At 44.5% G+C, this 19,141-nt stretch overlaps 1 protein-coding gene across 6 annotated transcripts in view; it reads left to right on the forward strand.

Annotated features, from left to right (window-relative positions):
- GPAM (glycerol-3-phosphate acyltransferase, mitochondrial) overlaps positions 1–19,141 on the forward strand; it is a 50,050-nt gene that overhangs the window by 26,131 nt on the left and 4,778 nt on the right. For 5 of the 6 annotated variants that reach the window (XM_061636017.1, XM_061636016.1, XM_061636015.1 and 2 more), the window contains exons 15-20: positions 373–637; positions 1,080–1,222; positions 4,190–4,267; positions 13,803–13,943; positions 16,414–16,603; positions 18,672–18,730. In XM_061636017.1, coding sequence (XP_061492001.1) covers positions 373–637; positions 1,080–1,222; positions 4,190–4,267; positions 13,803–13,943; positions 16,414–16,603; positions 18,672–18,730 — 876 coding nt within the window. The remainder of the gene's footprint in view (positions 1–372; positions 638–1,079; positions 1,223–4,189; positions 4,268–13,802; positions 13,944–16,413; positions 16,604–18,671; positions 18,731–19,141) is intronic. The other variant, XM_061636018.1, reaches the window with a different exon arrangement.

Here is a 19,141-nt window from a genome sequence, read left to right on the forward strand (position 1 = left end):
TGATTCAGTTGATTCAGTGCAGTAGTTCTTAAGAATTTGAAAGGTGGATTCAGTGGTGCAACATAATCTGTCTAGATTGTTCCCTTATGGCCTAATGCTGCAGTGTTTCCTGGGAATTACTCTAAGGAGTCTTAATATATATATATGATTTTTCTGTGGGCACTGTCAATACACAAGAGTGCAACAGCCCAACCTAACTTAACTGAAAAGAGTTTGGAGACATCTCAAAAGGTCAGGACAGTTGGAACCATTTGGTAATTCAGATATGCAGGTTTTGAAAACTCAAGATTTAGATAATGGGGTTTTCCTGATTTTAAAATGAGTTTTATAAAAAGATGTATGGTCTTAAATCTTACTGTTGTTTTTCTCCAGGGAATAGATCTTTCAAAGTTGGTGGAAGATTTTTTTTCCATGAAGGAGGAGGTTTTGGCTCGGGACTATGATTTGGGATTTTCAGGGAATTCCGAAGATGTTGTCATGCATGCCATCCATTTATTGGGAAACTGTATAACTATCACAAACACCAGCCGGAATAACGAGTTCTTCATCACACCGAGCACATCCATTCCCACTGTCTTTGAACTCAGCTTCTACAGCAATGGAGTACTACATGTCTTTTTCAAAGAGGCCATAATTGGTATGTTCAAAAGCTGGACAAACAAATGGTGAATTGTGCACTAACCTTATTGAGCAATGCCAACATTACATATACTGTAGTGATTGTTGTTACAAGGATTATTGCTCTGTTATTTGAAAGGTACTGTAGGGTCTTCACAAGGCAGTGCATACTGCGCAGCATGGCTTTCTTCTTGCTGATCTGCTTCCATTTTCTGCACAGTGTTCTAATTTCAAAATCTATTGCAACTTAATTTTACTGTTGGAGGGTCTGATAAATTTCAGTTACTTTGCAAGAATTGCTTGATTTTTAACACATTGCGGATGGATTTATTTGTTAATTAATCAACTTCCACCTCTCAGTTGTGATGGACAATTGATGTACTATTAATTTTTAAGAACTCTAGTTCATTTTTGAAAAAGGTATATGAAGACAACTATTTTTGTGTTCTTTTTCGCTTCAGCTTGCAGTCTTCATGCCATACAGAATAAAAGGCATAGAAATGGCATTAATGGAATCCCACCTAACATGATTAGTCAGGAACAATTGGTCCGCAAAGCTGCTAGCTTGTGTTATTTGCTTTCCAATGAAGGCACTATTTCACTGGTAGGTTTGGTGTGTATGCTTTCTTGCTGCTATCATGTATCACAATCTTTCCCAATCTTTGGGTCCCCAGATGTTGTTGGGTTACAACTCCCACCAGCCCCAGCCAGCATGGCCAATGGTCAGGAATGATGGGAACTGTAGTCCAGCAACATTTGGGGATCCAAAGGTTGGGAAAAACTAACTGTATCTTTTATATTGTGTTGGTGTTGAAGAGCAAATTGAGGTATATTTGAATTCTTAACACTCTTAAAAACTAAAGGGGAAATTAAGGAGAGAAAAAAATATGAGGCTGGTGATTGTAAGGAAGGGAAGTTTGACATGTGCTACACACAAGAATAGGAGGCAAGAAAAACTCTGAAAATTCTTGTTAACTGGGGCTTAAGATGTTTTCCAAGTACATATCATGTGATAGGTGAAACATTAAAGCTGAAGACATAGAATAGGAGAAACTGGGAAGTCCAGTATGGAAAAATAGGTGACTTGTGCATTTCATGAATAATATACTTGTGCCAGATTTTGGAAGGAAATGAGCAATGAGCACTCAGAAGTAGAGACTGTGTCAGAATGGGAGGCATGATAACAGCTTATTATTGTTCAGTCTCCTTTTATATGATTTGGTGTGTAGATGGGTACAAAAATTCTTTAGCTGCTTATTTTGGGGTGCTTTAGCTGAGGAAGCTGGCACAGTACATGTCAAATCACAAAGTGCAATATGGATAGATTTGATTTTGATGATATCAGACAGACTGACACATCAGGGTCCAGGTTCATAATGCATTTTATTTCAAATAAGTGAAGGATGTATTTTACATATAGATTGCAGAAACATCTAGCAATGACAATGAGCCTGCGGCATCTTTACAATATATCAGAGAGGAGGTCAGGTCTCCTGCTCCCCTGGTGCATTCACTATAGCTGCCCAATTTCCGTGCTTTTTAAAGTTTGATAGAAATATCTGTGGGCTATAGGTACGTTCTTAAACTGCATGGCTTTTTGCCTAGTAGTGAATCCTATTGTATTCCAAAAGGTCCTCTAACTTTCTAGAGAAGCTATTTTGGGGGACGGGACAACTAGTGGAATCTGGAAGATTCCTGACTGCTCTAGGCATTTTCCAGGTAATAATGGTGAGGCTTTTGAGGCCCTGTGCTTGGTGCAGAATGGCAATATGAGGAAGGCTATTGCTCTTGAAAGTCTTCTCCAGAGCTGCAGAGCTTACACTGCTCCTTGGTTTACTAAGTAGCTGTGAGACTTATAGAGTTCTAGTGACAGAAAACCTGCTCCGAAGCTGACCAAACACCTACTAGGTGGCAGTGAAGGCAGTGTAGCATAACTACTTTGCTACATCTATTATGTCTTCATCCAGAGGAGTTGTTTTGGGTGGTCTAGGGGCTGGTCATACCAGAAATGGTTGATGAACCTCTGGAGCACAAAGCAGAATGCTGTGAGCAATTTGTGTAACTCTTTGAGGATAAAGTTGCTCAGCTCCATAGTGCCTTGGATATTGACGTGGTTCCAATTCCAGTCAAGGTGACCAATGCAGTGCCTTTGTACACATAGCCTATATAGCCTGATGTTGCAGACAAGACCCTTGCAGTGATACAACACACTGGGTGGGTGGTCTGCACTGGACAGATTTACTTACCCTCTGTAAGAACAGTTTCAAAGTTTGGGGGTACTCCTAGATTCATCTTAGTTACAAGAAACTCAGATAGCCTCAGTGGCTACAAGTGCCTTTTACTGGTACAACTACAGGCATTATTGGACCAGTAATTCATCCTTTGATAATTTCAAGACTTAATTATTGGGATTTGCTTTTTGTGGGGATACCCTTGGGCCTGGTCTGGAAGCTCCAGCTGATGTAAAAAAATGCAGCTATACTCTTGGAGTGTACACTGACACCAGCAAATAACTCCGGAGCTTAAAAGCTTGTACTTGTTTGCATGTTACAGACCAGGTTCAAGGTTCTTGAATTAATTTGCAACATCCTTAACAACTTGGGTCCCAGATATCTTAAGGATATATTCTTGCCCAATCACTGAGGTCTTCAGGGGAGTCACTGTTAGTAGTCCCTATGGCTTAGACTGGATCCACCAGGAACCATGCAGTCAGCATTGTGGGCACAGTTCTGTGGAACCACCTCCCAGCTGAGTGAAGTCCTTTTTTTATTGGTTATTTTTCAGATTTTATGGTTCGTTTTTCACTTTTTTATCTTTATTGTATATATTTTTTACCTTATTGTGCACTGCTTAGAGACTATGGCGTTGAAATGGTTGAAATAAATAACAGAAAAGATTGCCAAAATAAATAACAGGAAAGATTGCCAAAAATATGGGTGCCCTTTCTTGCGTGAGCATAAAGTACTTTCTACAAAGGTGAAGCCACCATTGGACACCATCCCTATTGTTTTGTGGCTATGTTATAGTATAACCTTCCAGAAATACAAATACTGTAGATTTTTGTTCTCTTCCCTCCCCTCTCCCCGTTTTCCCAAAACATTTTAGGTTTTTGTCCTAGTTATCCTACATGACGCTTTCCAGTTTGTTTTCTACCCATCTTCCCATTCCCCAGTTGCTTGGCCCCATGATGTCTGCTTTTAAATACAGCAGAACTGAAACAATTGCATTGCCCTTGATTTCATGACATATGAAGACACTAGTCCTTAAGAGCAATCCTTGTAAATACATCAACCAATGTGAGCCACACTTTTATTTTCTTTTTACTAGCTTCCCCTTGCCACCACACACATCTCTTAATCATTTGGGGTACTTGGAGAGCCTGGAGGAGAGGGGGAGAAAGAGCACTCTTCTAGAAGAGTCACCTGGGAGCAAGTCCTGCTCTCCACAAGCAAGCATCAATTTGCAACGCTGCAGTTAATGGATGGGATATGCTTGTGGGGGTGGGAGGTGGGAAAGGATATGATGGAAGTGCTGCCTTTAAGGGCTTCACCTGACTTGTTCTTCTGTTCAGCCCTGCCAGCTGTTATGTCAAGTGTGCCATGAAGCAATCGAACGGTTCATACAATATGGCATTCTTTTGGTAGCAGAGGTAAGATGCTGATGGTTCATTTTACTGAGAGAGCTAATATTCTGCCTCTTTTTTCCTCCTCCTCTTGAGGATTGATAAAACAGAAAGAGGCAGCCTAGTGATCATATGCATCTAACTATTACATCCTAAGCAGTTTGCTGGACCCAGGCCACAGTTCAACTGATCCTAATTAGTAATATCACTGAATTTCATGTCTTCCTGGCTCAGAAATATGACTTTTCAGCTTGGGATATAAAAATGTTTCTGGATATGCACTCATGCATGCATGCACGCAATGTTTTTAAACTTAAGTTTAGTTTTAGTTCAGGTCTTGAGCAGCAATTAGCGTTCTTGCAGTTGCCTCCAAAGGGGATTTCCCCCCAGTAATGAACTGATTTGCAAAGTTACGCTGCAGTTATATACCCATTTCCTTGGGAGAAAGCCCCATAGTATATAATGGGACCTCCTCCTGAGCAGAAATGTATAGGATTGCATTTTTAGTGTTTTTTTCCCAGATAAAATTATGAAAAGTATACTGTTACATCTTGGTTTTGGTCGGGATCCTACCAAAGCATTTATCTGAATAGCTTCCTTTTCGCTCCAGGGTCTGATAGCAGATGTCTGTATAATCCACTGATTTCCTTTTTATGATGCAGCATTGCCTTTTTATGACACTTAATGACAACATGCAGTCTAACATTTGGTCCTCCAGAAGGCACTGTTTGCTTTGCTATTGATTCAAAGCTTTTTACTCTGTTATACATTCTTACTCTCTGTGTTTTGGAGCAGAAGGGAGAACTTGTATTTTAAGTCTCAAAGGTCCTGGCCAAGAACAGGTACAGAAAAATTAGAGATTAGACTGTGAATAGATAGCTGCATTTTGCTCCATTAAAAGATTGACTGATTTTAACGCTCTTTAAAAGTACTTGGTGTGTCCATTTTGCACATTGTGGTACTAATCCTCCCAAACGTAGTTGTGTGTATGCCCCATTCAAACTAGTTATCCCCAAATAGCTTAAGCCCCATTGCTTTCAGTGGATTTTGTCATAACAAACCTTAGATGGATTTGAGCCTATATTTTGTGTAACAAAAAGGCCTCTTGGAGAATGTGCACATAAACCTTATATGAAGAGGGAACTGTGCACGTTTCTCAGTCGATATACATTATATGCACATTCCTCAAAGCCGGTTGAATATATTGCCTGAATTCTGTACATTGTCTGACAATTACACATAACTCCAACAGGCCTTGGGCAGTGTACATATCTTGTCTGCCTTTTGCACATTCTCCAGCCATTATGCATAATCTCCAACAGGCCTTGGGGGGATGCACATTTTTCCTCAGGTAGCCTGCCATCATGTGGGATATAGCGCCATCTAGTGTCCGAAGGCAAGAATAGATTGAAGTCAAGACCTGGGGCATCAAGCCCTTCCCACTCCAGTTCATTCTTGCCTTCGTTCGAGGCGTTTGGATCTCTAGTATAGCGTTTTGTAGCTAAGAGTTTTTGTGTGAGTGATAGAGTGTGTGGGACTGATTGCGTCTTTGTCTTCTCATTCCCTTCCCTCTTTCACTGTTGTTATTTTATTTTTGACTGGGTTGTTTGCTGAGGGGGCTTTTTCCTTGGTTGTTCTCTCCCCCCCCCATAGTACCTTTGTTGGGAGTTCTGGCAGCTGCCGTTCTCCCATTGGGGGTGTTTTATCTCCCGTGAGACGACCCCTGGCAGGGGGTCCACAGCGGCGGCTCCCTTTTTCAGCTTATATCTCCCACTACTGCCTCTCCCTAGGCACCGGTGGTTTTTATTTGCTCCCTTTTTCCTTTAGCTGTTCCGTTGGGAGCCACGGCTGTGACTCCACGTTAAGCTTTTTCCCCTCGCCTCAGCCCGCTGTGGGGCTCCGGCGGCTGCCGTTTGGTTTCCCCTTTTTCAGTTCAGGTGTTTTGCCCAAGATGTGCCTTGGCTGGGAGCACATGGCTGCGGCTCCCCCTTAGTATTTTGCTGCTGGCTTTGTTTTTCTCCAGGCTTGGGTGGCGCTTGCAGGCTTAGCCGCCTGTCCGGGAGCCTGTGGCTGCGGCTCCTCTTCTTACTTCTAGCTCCTACCGCCACCTTACCTTCTTAGGTGGTGGCGGCAGCGGTGGCGGCGGCGGCACTTTATTTTTACTGGCAGCGCTTGGAGCTCGCCTTGCGCCTCCTCTCCTAACCGTTTGCCTGGCACCCACCGCGGCTGTTACAGGTCTGTCCCGACCATTTGAAGCCTGTGGAGCCCGCCATTGCTCCTTCTCCTTCCCGGCCGCCATTTTGTTTTCAAGTTTCCTGCCCTTTTCGCGGGCGCCAGTTTGTTTTGCCCACTTTTCCCGCCTTTTCTGTTCCTCCTTGATTGCATTGACTGGACATTTATTTAGTCAGGCTCTCCAAGTTTTTTGATTTAAACATAATTTATAGAGAAATCCTGCAAGGCTCATATCTACAACAGTCTGAGCTCTTTCCCCACACGACTTATCTGCATTGGGACTTATGTGCACAGCAGCTGCATAATTGGGATGTACATTCTTCCCCATCTGCGGGTGTGTACAGAAGTTGAAGTGGCCACATCACTGCTGCACTGTGCATTTAGGACTGTACATATTCCCCTACCTGTGGGCGTGTACTGAAATACCTCACCACACCGCACCCCTCACATCTGTGCGTGTGTCGGTGATAGTCCCTCACCACACCGCACCCCCCACCTCTGTGCGTGTATTGGTGATATCAATACTGCAACTGGGCATGTATAATGGTGGATCAACACCCAGAGGCACATTTGTCTGGGGCAAAGCAACCATGTAAGGCCTCGCATCACAAGTCTGCTATGCAAAAACACCCCAGACTTCACTCCAAGGCCGTGGCTAAAACCAAACACCTGTCTACCCACAGTGCCAACAAGCAAGCACGTTACGTTTCTGTTCTGCATTCTGAGGCTGCTGGCCAAGAAAGATTGACAGCCCTCTCATTCCCCAGCTGGAACATCTGAGGATGACTTTGAGGGTTTTCCTGACCAACCTGTGGTCTGTCCTTCTCAATCCATTTTTCCACCCCAGTCCAGGGAGCCCCCTGCAGCTGTACCTCAACAAGTGCAGCCGCCTGCTGTGCCTCAACAAGGGCAACCACCTGCCTCTTTACTAGGACTGCAGTTATCTCCTGAATTCCTTTTGCAGTTAAAGGATATGCTGAACTTTTTATCACATGAGCAGTCGAGAGCCCAAATGGCTCCATTATTCCAGCACAGTGAGCAATGACTTTCCTGTGCTCCGGCTCTGTGTGGCTGTACTGATGTGTACCTCCTCCCTCACCCAACCCATTCAATGTTGTTAGAGGCAGGATTGGAGATGAGATTCCTGGTTTGGAGGATCCAGAGTATTCTCTTCAGGCCGAGGGAGATGAGTGGAGCGATGATGCAGAACTTGAGGAGGACACGTCCTATCGCCTATTTGATACGGCCGACTTTCTTCCCCTTGCTCGTAGAGTTCTGGGCACACTAGGTCTTCAGACTCCACTGCCTGAATCTACCACCCCTCCAATGAAAGGGGCCAAAGTCCTCAAATCTCACAAAAAAGTGGATCACTACCTTCCTGTGCCAGACCCCATCGGCAAACTAGCCAAGGAAGAGTTGGATCACCTGTTGCAGGCACGCCTCTTTTCTGTTATGGCTAAAAGACTCTATGCTTTGGCCCCGGACTTCATGAATCCCTTGAATGTCCCAGGCATCGACGAGCCGGTCTCTAGTTTGATTTTGAGATCCCTCCTACCAAAACAAGGGGTCTCACAACTGAAGGACCCCTTTGAACATTGCATGGACTACGCTCTGCGTAAAAATCACGAAGCTACCGCCTTCACTATTCAGGCATCCTCTGCAGCTTCCATCTTTTCAACAGCGTCTATGATGTGGCTGGACGAACTCTTGGATGATCCCAATCCAGACCCTGTAAAGCTTAGAAGGGCCTGGTAAAGTTACATAAGACTGCAACATTCGTGGCCGATGCCACGTTAGATGCTACTCAGATGGGAGCGTGAGCTCTAGCTTCACAAGTGGTAGCTCGGCGTACGCTTTGGCTCAGGCACTAGGACGTTGATTCTACGGCCAAGGGCAACTTGTCAAGGGCACCCTTCTCTGGGTCATTACTTTTCAGAGAGGAAGCCCTCAAGGCAGTCTTAGTAGACCCTAATGACAACCAAAGACCAGTGTTGGCCACATCCAAGAGGGAGGATCGTAGGCTGTTTAGACGTTTCAACCCATACCGCTCCTTCCAGCCCTTTCGAGGAGCGCGGCCTGGGCGACGGGGCCGTGATTTTCGATCCTCTGATTTCCGTCCCTTCAGAGGAACCTGGAACAGATGATGATTCCAAGGCAGAATCCAGAACCGAGCAAGTCATGGGGCCTCAGCTTCATCATATGGCAGAGGAGCTTGTCAGCATAAACAATACTGACTCCTTCCCGGTTGGGGGCAGATTGCTACTGTTTGCAAGTCACTGGTTGCATCTGACAGAGGTCGCTTGGGTCAGAGATCTCTTCACTCACGGTTATGAACTGGAATTTTGGCTAACTCCTCCAGACAGATTCATCCCCTCCCTCCTACCCAGAGTTCGAGACAGAGCCGGATCATGCGGGAACCAATCACCCATCTTCTCGACATAGCTGCAATAGAACCAGTACCATTGGTGGAGAGAGCGCAGGGGGTTTACTCTCTCCTATTTGCGGTTCCCAAGCGAGATCTGTCATGGAGGGCGATGTTAGATCTCAAATTTGTCAACCGTTTCGTGAAATATCGACGGTTCAAGATGGAGTCCCTGGCATCAATTATAGAGGCTCTACACGAAGGAGACTTTCTGGCTTCCATAGACCTGAAAGAAGCATACCTCCATGTGCCCATCTGCCTGGCCCACAGACGTTTCCTGCAATTTGCCTTCGGCCCCCACCACTTTCAATATCGGGCAATGCCTTTCGGACTCTCGTCAGTCCCGAGAGTCTTCACCAAAGTACTGCTCACCCTGGTGGCTTCCCTCCGCCTCCAGGGTGTTCACATTTATCCTTATTTGGACGATTTGTTGATTCGGGCGGGTTCCAGGGATCTGGCCCTGTCATGTTCACTCTGCCCTCACTGTTCTGTGCACCCATGGTTGGCTTGTCAACCTCGACAAAAGTCAACTTCAGCCAACTCAGCATCTACAACACTTGGGCACTCTTTTAGACACCGCACAGACCATGGTCTTTTTATCACCAGATCGGATTTCGGCCATCAGAGAGATGGCTTTGCACCTCGCGTGTCGATCAAGGGTGGACATAATGCTTCTGGCAAGGGCTCTAGGGATGTTTGACTCAACCATCCATATCGTACCATGGGCTCGACACCACACTCGACCCTTACAGTGGGCTTTACTCCCTTTCCAACAGGACATTGCCACGTCCAACCACTGGTCAATCCACCTGCATCTGTCTTTGCGGGCCTCCTTCCATTGGTGGGTGACAGTCGAAAATCTCAGAAAGGGAACCCCATTCCGAGAACCAGACATCTGTTGTAATAACAACAGATGCCAGTCTGTCCGGATGGGCCCCCCACTGCAATTCCCAATATGTTCAGGGTGTTTGGTCCAGCGCAGAAGCAAGTCAGAATATCAACTGGCTGGAACTGAGAGCAGTCCATCTGCGGCATTTTCAACCTATATTCCTTCTGGGCCATGTACTGATTTGCATGGACAATACCTGTGTGAAATCACATCTGAACAGGCAAGGGGGAACCAGGTCACAGTTCCTCCAGATGGAGGCGTCTCAACTCTTCGACTGGACTGAAATACATCTGATTTCACTGAGAGCAGAACATCTCAGTGGTGTTTTGAACATTACGGACGACTGGCTCAGCAGACAACAGGTGATCCCAGAAGAATGGAAGCTTTACCCCATGGTGTTCAGCCTTCTCCAACGATGGTTCGGCATCCTCTCGGTGGACCTGTTTGCCTCCAGTCACAATTACCAGCTACCTCGCTACTTCTCCAGGTATCTGGACACCAATGTGGAATCGGTAGATGCACTCTTGACACAGTGGCCAGCAGGCCTATATGCCTTTCCCCCGATACAGCGGGGACCTTGAGGAAGCTGCGACGAGAAGGGCCCGTCTGTTGGGCTGTCACTGATAGGCATTACTACCTTGTGTTGTTTTCCATGAAGCCTGCAAGTTTTGGAGAAGTGTGAGAAGCAGCCTTATCTAGTATGGTCTGGGAAGCAAGGCCAGACAGTGGTTGTCATGGTAATGAGATAACAGCTTGGGAAAAAGTGCTTTTACTATTGCTGCTGTCTGCTGAGCTGTCTGTAGTAGTTTTGTACTTTGAACGTAGTAGAACTTCTCTCCTGCGGGGGGGATCTTAAAGCCGCTGGCCTTAATGTCTGAATAAAGACTCTTACATGATTTAATGCCTCTGGAACGGTTTCTTGAGCAACTTAACTACAACGTAATGTATGCTGTTTCACACAACAACGCAGACACAATCCAACCACTGGCCTCGCCGGCTGTGGTTCTCTGATCTGCTCTCCCTTTCAGTGACGGACTCTTGGAGGTTGCTGCTCAGACCAGATCTCCTCTCTCAGGGTCTGATTTGGCATCCAGATCCTGAATGGCTCAATCTGACAGTGTGAAAACAGTCAACCTCATATATCTACCAGAGCACTTGGTTTGCCTTCTCTAACTGGTGTGACACTCAAAACGTACAACCATTTCAGGCTAATGCTCAACAGCTACTGCAATTTCTACATAGAGGCCTGAAGATGGGACTTAAACCTAACAGCTTGTGTTGACGCCATCACCATATCATCTATTCTCTCTGTCACATCTCCTAGTATTCCTATGGGCTCACACCCACTCATCAAACGTTTCTTGAAGGGAGCCGCCCTACTGTCGCCAGCAGTTTGTCACCTCTTTCCTTCGTGGAGTTTATCAAAGGTCCTGCAAGCCTTACAGTGGCCTCCTTTTGAGCCCTTTCGGTCTGTGCCATTACAACTTTTGTCCTTCAGTGTCCTGTTCCTCGTGGCGATCACCTCGGCGAGAAGAGTCTCAGAGTTGGGGGCACTGTCCTCGGCCTGCCATCTCTGTATTTTCCATAAGGACTCAGTGGTACTGAGTCTAGATCCCTCCTTCCATCCCAAGGTCGTTTCAGCGTTCCACTGTAACCAGGACATTGTTCTTCCTTCGTTCTGTCCGGATCCTGTCCATCCACTGGAGAAGGCCTGGCACTTGCTAGATGTCCGGAGGGCCCTCAAGGCCTACCTGTCTTGAACCCAGGACATATGGTCAACGGATTTACTATTTGTATCCTTTCATCCTCGTACTCTGGGGAAAAAGGTGCCCAGTTCTACGTTATCTTGTTGGTTGTGTGCCTGCATTGTGTTGGCCTATGAGTCGCTTCAGCTGCCAGTGCCTCATAATATAACGGCACACTCAACTAGGTCAGCAGCCACTATGGCTGCCTTCGCAACCAATGCTCCTCTGGCAGAGATTTGCAGAGCAGCTGTATGGTCTACCTCAAATTCCTTTATAAGACATTATAAGATAGACCGTTACTCTTCTGCCGATGCCTCCTTTGGGAGGCGCGTTTTACAACAAGTTCTTTATGACAATTAATCAAGGGGTGGTCCCTCCCTATTGGGGGCTGCTTTGGTACATCCCACATGACGGCAGGCTACCTGAGGAAAATGGACCATTGGTCTCATCTGAAGGGTGATTTTCTCAGGTAGACTGCCGTCATGGCCCTCCCTGTTGGAGGCTATTGGTTTTTTTTGGTATTTTGCAACTTATCACTCTTTAGAGTTATACTGTTTAAACTATTTAGCCAAGTCAAGACCCTTTCGAACCATTAAAATTCGTGTATTCTTTGGGTTATTATTTGGGACAATGTTTCCTTGCTGGTAGGCCCGTTGGCCTGTTTTGTCTTCTCAGATATTTCTCACTTTGGTCTCGTCATGAATGAACTGGAGTGGGAGGGGCTGGATGCCCCAGGTCTTGACTTCAATCCATTCTTGCCTTCGGACGCTAGATGGCGCTATATCCCACATGATGGCAGTCTACTTGAGAAAATCACCTTTCAGGGGAGACCAGTGGTCCAATCGCAGCTTCATTTTTGTTGGAGACTATGTATACGAGTCAGAGAATGTACATATTGCCTGGAGAATGTACAAAATTTGCCAAGATATGCACAGTCCCAAGGTCTGTTGGAGATTATGTGTATTGATTTGAAATATGCACACTTCCCTTTTCATACAAGTTTAATGTGCACATTCTCCATGAGTCCTGGTGAATGTGCACAATGGCAGATTATTATGCACATTAACCACTCAACTCACATTTCCCTTAACATATATATTGTAAGCCATTTAACAATTTTTTCAGTTTAAAAGCAGGATAGTTTGTGCCTTAAAAAAAAAAAGATCTTAAGCACAGTGGGCAGAATCCAATGTTAGATGAACAGAACAGGCTTGCACAACAGAATTTTACCTTCTCTTCCTTTCCCCTGTGCATCCTTAAAATCTGCTCTGGAGGAAACCCCCAATTCCCCGGAGCAGATTTTGAGTGTGTGCAAAGGGGAGAGAAGAAGGTTAAGTCTTATTATGTGAACAGAAATCTGTTATGCTGGCACACTGTTGGCTACAGTCTCATGCTTGCATATGCGAATGTGTTTCTCTTATGTGGGGAATGGCCACATCACTGCAGTGGTTATTTGCTTGTTTGCCAATATAAATGATACAGAATTAACTCAGGAGATCCGCTTCGTAATATATGCATATAGATTTAAAAAAATAATAATACTGTGGTGCAATTCCGCACTACAGAAATTAAACTTATGTACATGAAAATGAATAACTTAAATTGGGCCTTTTAGCTTATGCATTTTTATATTTGTGGTGTTCCTCTTTTCATAAATGATCAATATTCTTCTGCACTAAAGGCCTGTCAAGGGTAAATAACAATACAATTGTTGAAATTGGCAAACTAGAAAAACCAAACGAACAGTTTAGCTAAAACCAGTAGACAAAGGAAAAATTCAGCCAAGCAACTAAAAGAGAGACATCTCTTCTATGCTTAGGGGGCTCCCAAATATCCTCTGAAATGATCTTGTCTTTGCCTGTTGCAGGAGAGCCAGTAGCAAAGAGTTGGAAAGCCCTTTTCCCCAAGAAAGTATGATGGATTTCATTCCTTGTAGTATTTTAGTGCTTATTCAGTAATTAAACATTTCTGCATTCCTGTGGGTCTGGTACAGAAGTCTCTGGGAGTTGCAATGCTCAAGCTGAATGAGCTCATGCTTTCGTGAAAACTACTGCTAAGGGAATTGTTTTTAAGACTGTCACCTTGGGCATTCTTTGGAACTGTGATCGCATTGTAGGAGAAAGGAAAGCTTATCCTCCCTTTGCCCCTGAATTAACTAGGCTCTAAAATCCATACAATGGCTGCTCCAGGGCTGTTGAAGGCACAAAATGATAATATTGTGTAGTAGTGCTGGTGGGTGCCTGGTGCTTACTGCTTTTTTGTACCTTTTGTAAGCAGGATGAGCAGGAGGATATAAGCCCTAGCCTTGTAGAGCAGCACTGGGAAAAGAAACTCCCAGAGCCATTATCTTGGAGGAGTGATGAGGAGGATGAGGACAGTGACTTTGGTGAAGAGCAGCGGGATTGCTACTTGAAGGTACTGCATAGACCGCAGAAGCAACTATTGCTCAAGTGTTTCATATTCATAGCTGTACTGAATGGAATGGATTAGAAGGAACATGAAATTCGGGCTTTGAAACAGCATTTGTGGCTGTTGGAGACCCTGTTAAAAAGCAAAGGATTGGGTGAGCTGTCGAGGCAAGGTCATCTAGGCATCTTCCATTTGTGTATGCATTCAATTTACCATGATTTAAAATATTATCAAAATAGATGCTTGCCCAGCGATGAAGGTTTTATAATTCGTTTGAAGAATTAAACAGTCTGTTATCTTGAATTATGTTAACACTTCTACTGAAACCAGAGCAATTGACTTTGTTTATCCCACTTTACCTTAAAAGAAAAAAATCAAGAAAGTGACTAACAATAAAATCAACAATGAAAAAAAACCCAGCAATAAAACAGCAGCAATTTTTTTTAAGTTGAGCTATATTAGAATTATGGGTGGTATCCAGTACTAGTCCTACTCAGAGGAGACCCATGGGAATTAATAGACATGACTTAACTTCGGTTCATTAATTTCAGTGGGTCTATTCTGAGCAGGACTTAGCTGAACACAGCCCCATAACACCAACAAAGAATGAACAAGAAAAAGCCCCATCAGAGCAGAAAAAGGATAAATTAGAAACTAACTTCCAGATTCAAAGCCCACATCCTGGAAACTGGGGCTATGTATAGGAATCCAACCCAAAATCCTTTAAGGCCTGAGTGTGGGACTTTAAAAAAAATGCCAAGGGTAACGTTCCTTCCTGCCCAACCCTTTGGGGGCCACATCTCAGTGGAGGGTGTGGTCAAGCCAAAGTTGACATGGGCATCCCATGCCAGCTGGAATCACCAGGAGGGAACATTTAAGACTTCCCTCCCCACACAATCTCTTCCTCCCACCCCATGTTGCTTAGCTTGTACAGCTGAGCAGTGGTGAAAAAGAGGCAGCTGCTCCTTTTGGGAACTGCCTCTTCAAGCCACTCCAGGTGCCCTGAGGGGGCACCTTACTACAGAGCACCCCAGCCTGCTTCTCTCCTCTTTCCCAGTGATCACAGACTGCTCTGGAACAAGTGGGTGGTTCCATCAGAAAAATGGGTGGAGCTAAGGTTCCCAAGCGCTGCTAAGAATGGGAAGCAATGGTGGCACTGGCATTGCTTGACTCTCTGTTCAGGTTTTCTGCTTTCTTTCCTCCCCCGTGGCAATGCTGCTGCTGCCTCCAATCCATTGGATGGACTGGCAGGCCCGGCTAGAAGGCTTGGCAGGCTGGCCCCGTATCGGTGCTTTAGGGCCTGGCCAGACCAAAATGTACACAGCAGATATCCTGTCCAAAGCATACGGTGTGGGTCCTGGGTCTGACAGACAGGCAGACGCTCACCACTTGCTGCTTTTCTATTTTCATATCTGCTTCTGCCTTGAGTACTCCTATGGCTCACCCCTCCTTTCCCTTTGGACTTACGATATGCTTTAAATGCCTATCTCTATACACACAAACTACCACACAGTGTTCAGTGAGCCAGCCAGCTGTGCCGCCTGTCAGGATGCTTCATGCTATCCCACCCACCTATACCCCAAATTCCCCCAATAGACACTCTGTGGAGTTTTTTTTGTTTCCAGAGGAGTAACCATGTTACTGTCTGGCAGCAATAACAGAGAGCTTTATGACACCTTAAATACCTAACAGATTTATTATGTCATACATTTTCATGGTCTACAGTCCACTTCATCAGAGCATGCTCAGTTCTCATTGGGCTGTTTTGGAATTGTTTTAGGGTTTTCCTATTCCCCTTCCCCACACTTCTGCAAGTCTTTGGGTTCTTACAAGCATCCTTCCATCTGGTTTCTCAATAGCCTCATTTTTGTAACATAACAGTGATAATTCAGTGCCTCAGTCTGCTATTATACATATTAATTACACACACACCTTGCTGTATCTGGTATGGATTGGGGAATACATTATTGCAGCAAAGCCTTATTCGATCTATCGTATTTACATTCCATTGTTGTAAGTGATGGGCAGAAAAATCCAAACTCCCAGTCCACTGTGCTGGTGACCCTCCGCCCAGCTCTACCTGGCGGGGGAGCCCCACCAACAAGAAGCACCCCAGTGCATCCACCCATTTGGTGAGGAGGCAGAAGGTACCCCCTGGAAGTAGCTAGAGGAAACCCCTGAAACAAAGCAGGGAGGGCAGGGCTGGGCTGGCACAGGATTCACTGGATATTGATTGAGCAGGCCCCCACTGCTGTTGCATGATGGGAAAAGACCTGATCCAGGCCTATTTGCTGCACCAGCCTGGGAGCTGGTGCAGCAAAAGCCATTTTGTTCTACCCTCTTTTCACCTTGCCTGCTGCTTGGTGCAGAAGTCAGGGCTGTAGATGCAGCAGCGACTGTGTTGCACCATCAAAGCATGCTGCTACCACTGCGCAAAGACTTAGTTGCTTTTGCTTTCTTTTCTTCCCTTGCATAGGTGAGCCAGTCCGAGGAGCACCAGCAGTACATAATCTTCCTGCAGAAGCTACTAGGACCTTTACTGGAGGCATACAGTTCTGCTGCCATTTTCATACACAACTTCAGCGCTCCTGTCAGGGAATCTGAATATCTTCAAAAATTACACAAATACTTAATAACAAGAACAGAAAAGAATGTTGCAGTCTATGGTATGCCAAGCAGCTGCTTTCTGTTGAGAAACCTTCCGTTTGTTCAAATTATACAGCCACAAGAGTTGCTGTACACTATAGCCAGCATGGATCTTTCACATTCCGCAATGTTAAATTGAAAATACTCCTCATGCCATTCTGATGCTTCCCATAAGCTCATTTCAGAACAAAATCTTACAAAACATATAGTCCTGAACTCAGAAACGCTTGCTTAACAACCCTCTAAGTTTTCATGGCGATACACAAAACACTCAGAGAACCGAGAGTTCAAAGTCTAAAACGAGTAAAAAAAATTCAGACTCGTGTTGGACTTTTTTCTGTCAGTTGTCTCATAATTTGCTAAAATTAATTAAAAATCAGCCATGTTCACAGAGTACCTGTAATTGTATTACTTACCTTGTCCCATACTCTGACCTTCATCTTCTGCATTTTAAAAGTTTTTAAAAATGCATGGCTGATTTTTAATTAATCCAAGAAATTTAACATTGAAGTCTATGATAGCAAAGGCATGCTCAGTAAGAACCAACTGTCAGGGTTCTAAAAGCCAGACACACAGCTGTTTGACTTGGCTAATCAGTTGGCCACACCCATGCCAGATGTTTATTCCACTTTAAACAGCCATGGCTTCCCCCAAAAAATCCTGTGAAGTGTAGTTTGTGAAGGGTGCCGAGGGTTGTTAGGAGACTCCTGTTCCCCTCAGAGTTCCAGTGGCCATAGTGGTTTAACGGTCAGTCCCTCTTCCCAGAGACTTCTGGTGGTTTTAGCTGTTTGAGGGAAATAGGGCATCTCCAAGCAACTCCCAGCACCCATCACAAACTATAATTCCAAGGATTGGGGGAAGCCATGACTTTTAAATTGAAATAAATGTCTGGTGTGGATCTGGCCAGTTAAAGCTTGGGTTTAAATTTTGGGTGGGAGACTACATGTGTCTGTTGTAGAATGAAAAGGTGGGGGAAACTCCGAAAAACAATGATACAGTTAACAATGTTAATGAAAGGGGCTTCCACTGTACCCAGTGCCACCCTTCCAATCTCCCCTCCCTCTCCTTCCTTCCCCTTCACCTATCCTAAGCATGATTGCACAGGAGCAAATCCCATTGAACTCAATAAGCATACAAATAATCAGACCTGCCCTTCCTTCCTCCTCCTTCCTACCCCTTCTTTCTCCTATCCCTCCCCTCCCCTCTCCCTCCTTTTCCCTCCCCTTTTCTCTTTCCTACCTGTCCCTATCCTTCCTCCCTTCCTCAAGATCAGTTTCACCTATCCTAAGCATGATTGCATGGGAGTAAATCCCACTGAACTCAATAAACATGCAAATGATCAAACCTGCCTTTCCCCTCCCCCTCTCCTCTCCCTAACATAGATCACACTGAGAAATTTGCTAGAATATATTGCTCCTCCTCCTGTTTTATCTTGTGCAAACTGAGACACTCCTCATGTCCACTGGAGACTATTTTGCAGGCTAGTCTGTGACATTATTCCACAATTGTTTTTGGAGTTTTTTTAGTGTAAATTATACAAAGTGTTGCTGTACTTCACATATTCACAGAAACAGAAGCAAAAGAAAATAATTTACCATAGGAAACTTCACTAAAATTGCAAAGTAAATCAGACATATTTAAAGTGAATATCTGAACTACAGTATATCAGCTGTCTTAATATTGTTGCTTCTTCCCTGCTAGAACAAGATCAGCACAGCATATGGCTTGTTTCTCTTATTTGAGCTGATTGCAGGGTTGCCACCACTTACCATATGTTCAGAGGCACATGTTACCAAATTCTTCCAAGCTACACAGGAAGTGGACTATGAAAGACCAACCCAAATTGTGTTTGCCTTTTTACAAATTTGTACAATGTCTCAGAGATGAGGTCAGGTCTCCTGCTCCCCTAGTGCATTCACTATAGCTGACCAATTTCCCTGCATTTTAAAGTTTGATAGAAATATCTGTGGGCTATAAGGCAGTTCTTAAACTGCAAAGGTTTTTTTGCCTGTAAGTAAATTTATTCTTATGAAAGTGTCCTATACTGAGCCTGAGATGCTTCTCTCTTTACCTTTCCCATGTTTACAGCTGAGAGTGCCACCTATTGCCTCGCAAAAAATGCAGTGAAAGTCTTCAAGGATATGGGGGTAAGTATTTTGTTTACTTACAGTATAGCTAAACTTCTTAAACTTAGTAGGACTAACCTGAAAACCATAGACTTACTCCTAGTCTTAAACCTTAAACTGAGAAAGCGTTGTAAAATCATGATTTGACCTTTATCTAGGCCAAATGGTTGAACTAAGGCGGAATCAAGAGATTAGCCCATATTATCCAAATTATATTACCCCAGTGTTTCCTGTGGTATAAGCAGGGTTGTACAATGTTAAACATACCTGTGCATCACTGAATATCATTGGTAGTATTAACTGTCATGCTTGAGGAAAGTCTTCACCTTATGCAAAGGGGTAAGATATTAATTTCAAATCAAAATTTTCACTGGAGTTTTTAAATATCTACAGCTAAGTCCAACAACGTTCAGGCTGCCCATTTCTATCATA

The sequence above is a fragment of the Rhineura floridana genome, chromosome 7 (genome assembly GCF_030035675.1).
Source record: "Rhineura floridana isolate rRhiFlo1 chromosome 7, rRhiFlo1.hap2, whole genome shotgun sequence".
Lineage (NCBI taxonomy): Eukaryota > Metazoa > Chordata > Lepidosauria > Squamata > Rhineuridae > Rhineura > Rhineura floridana.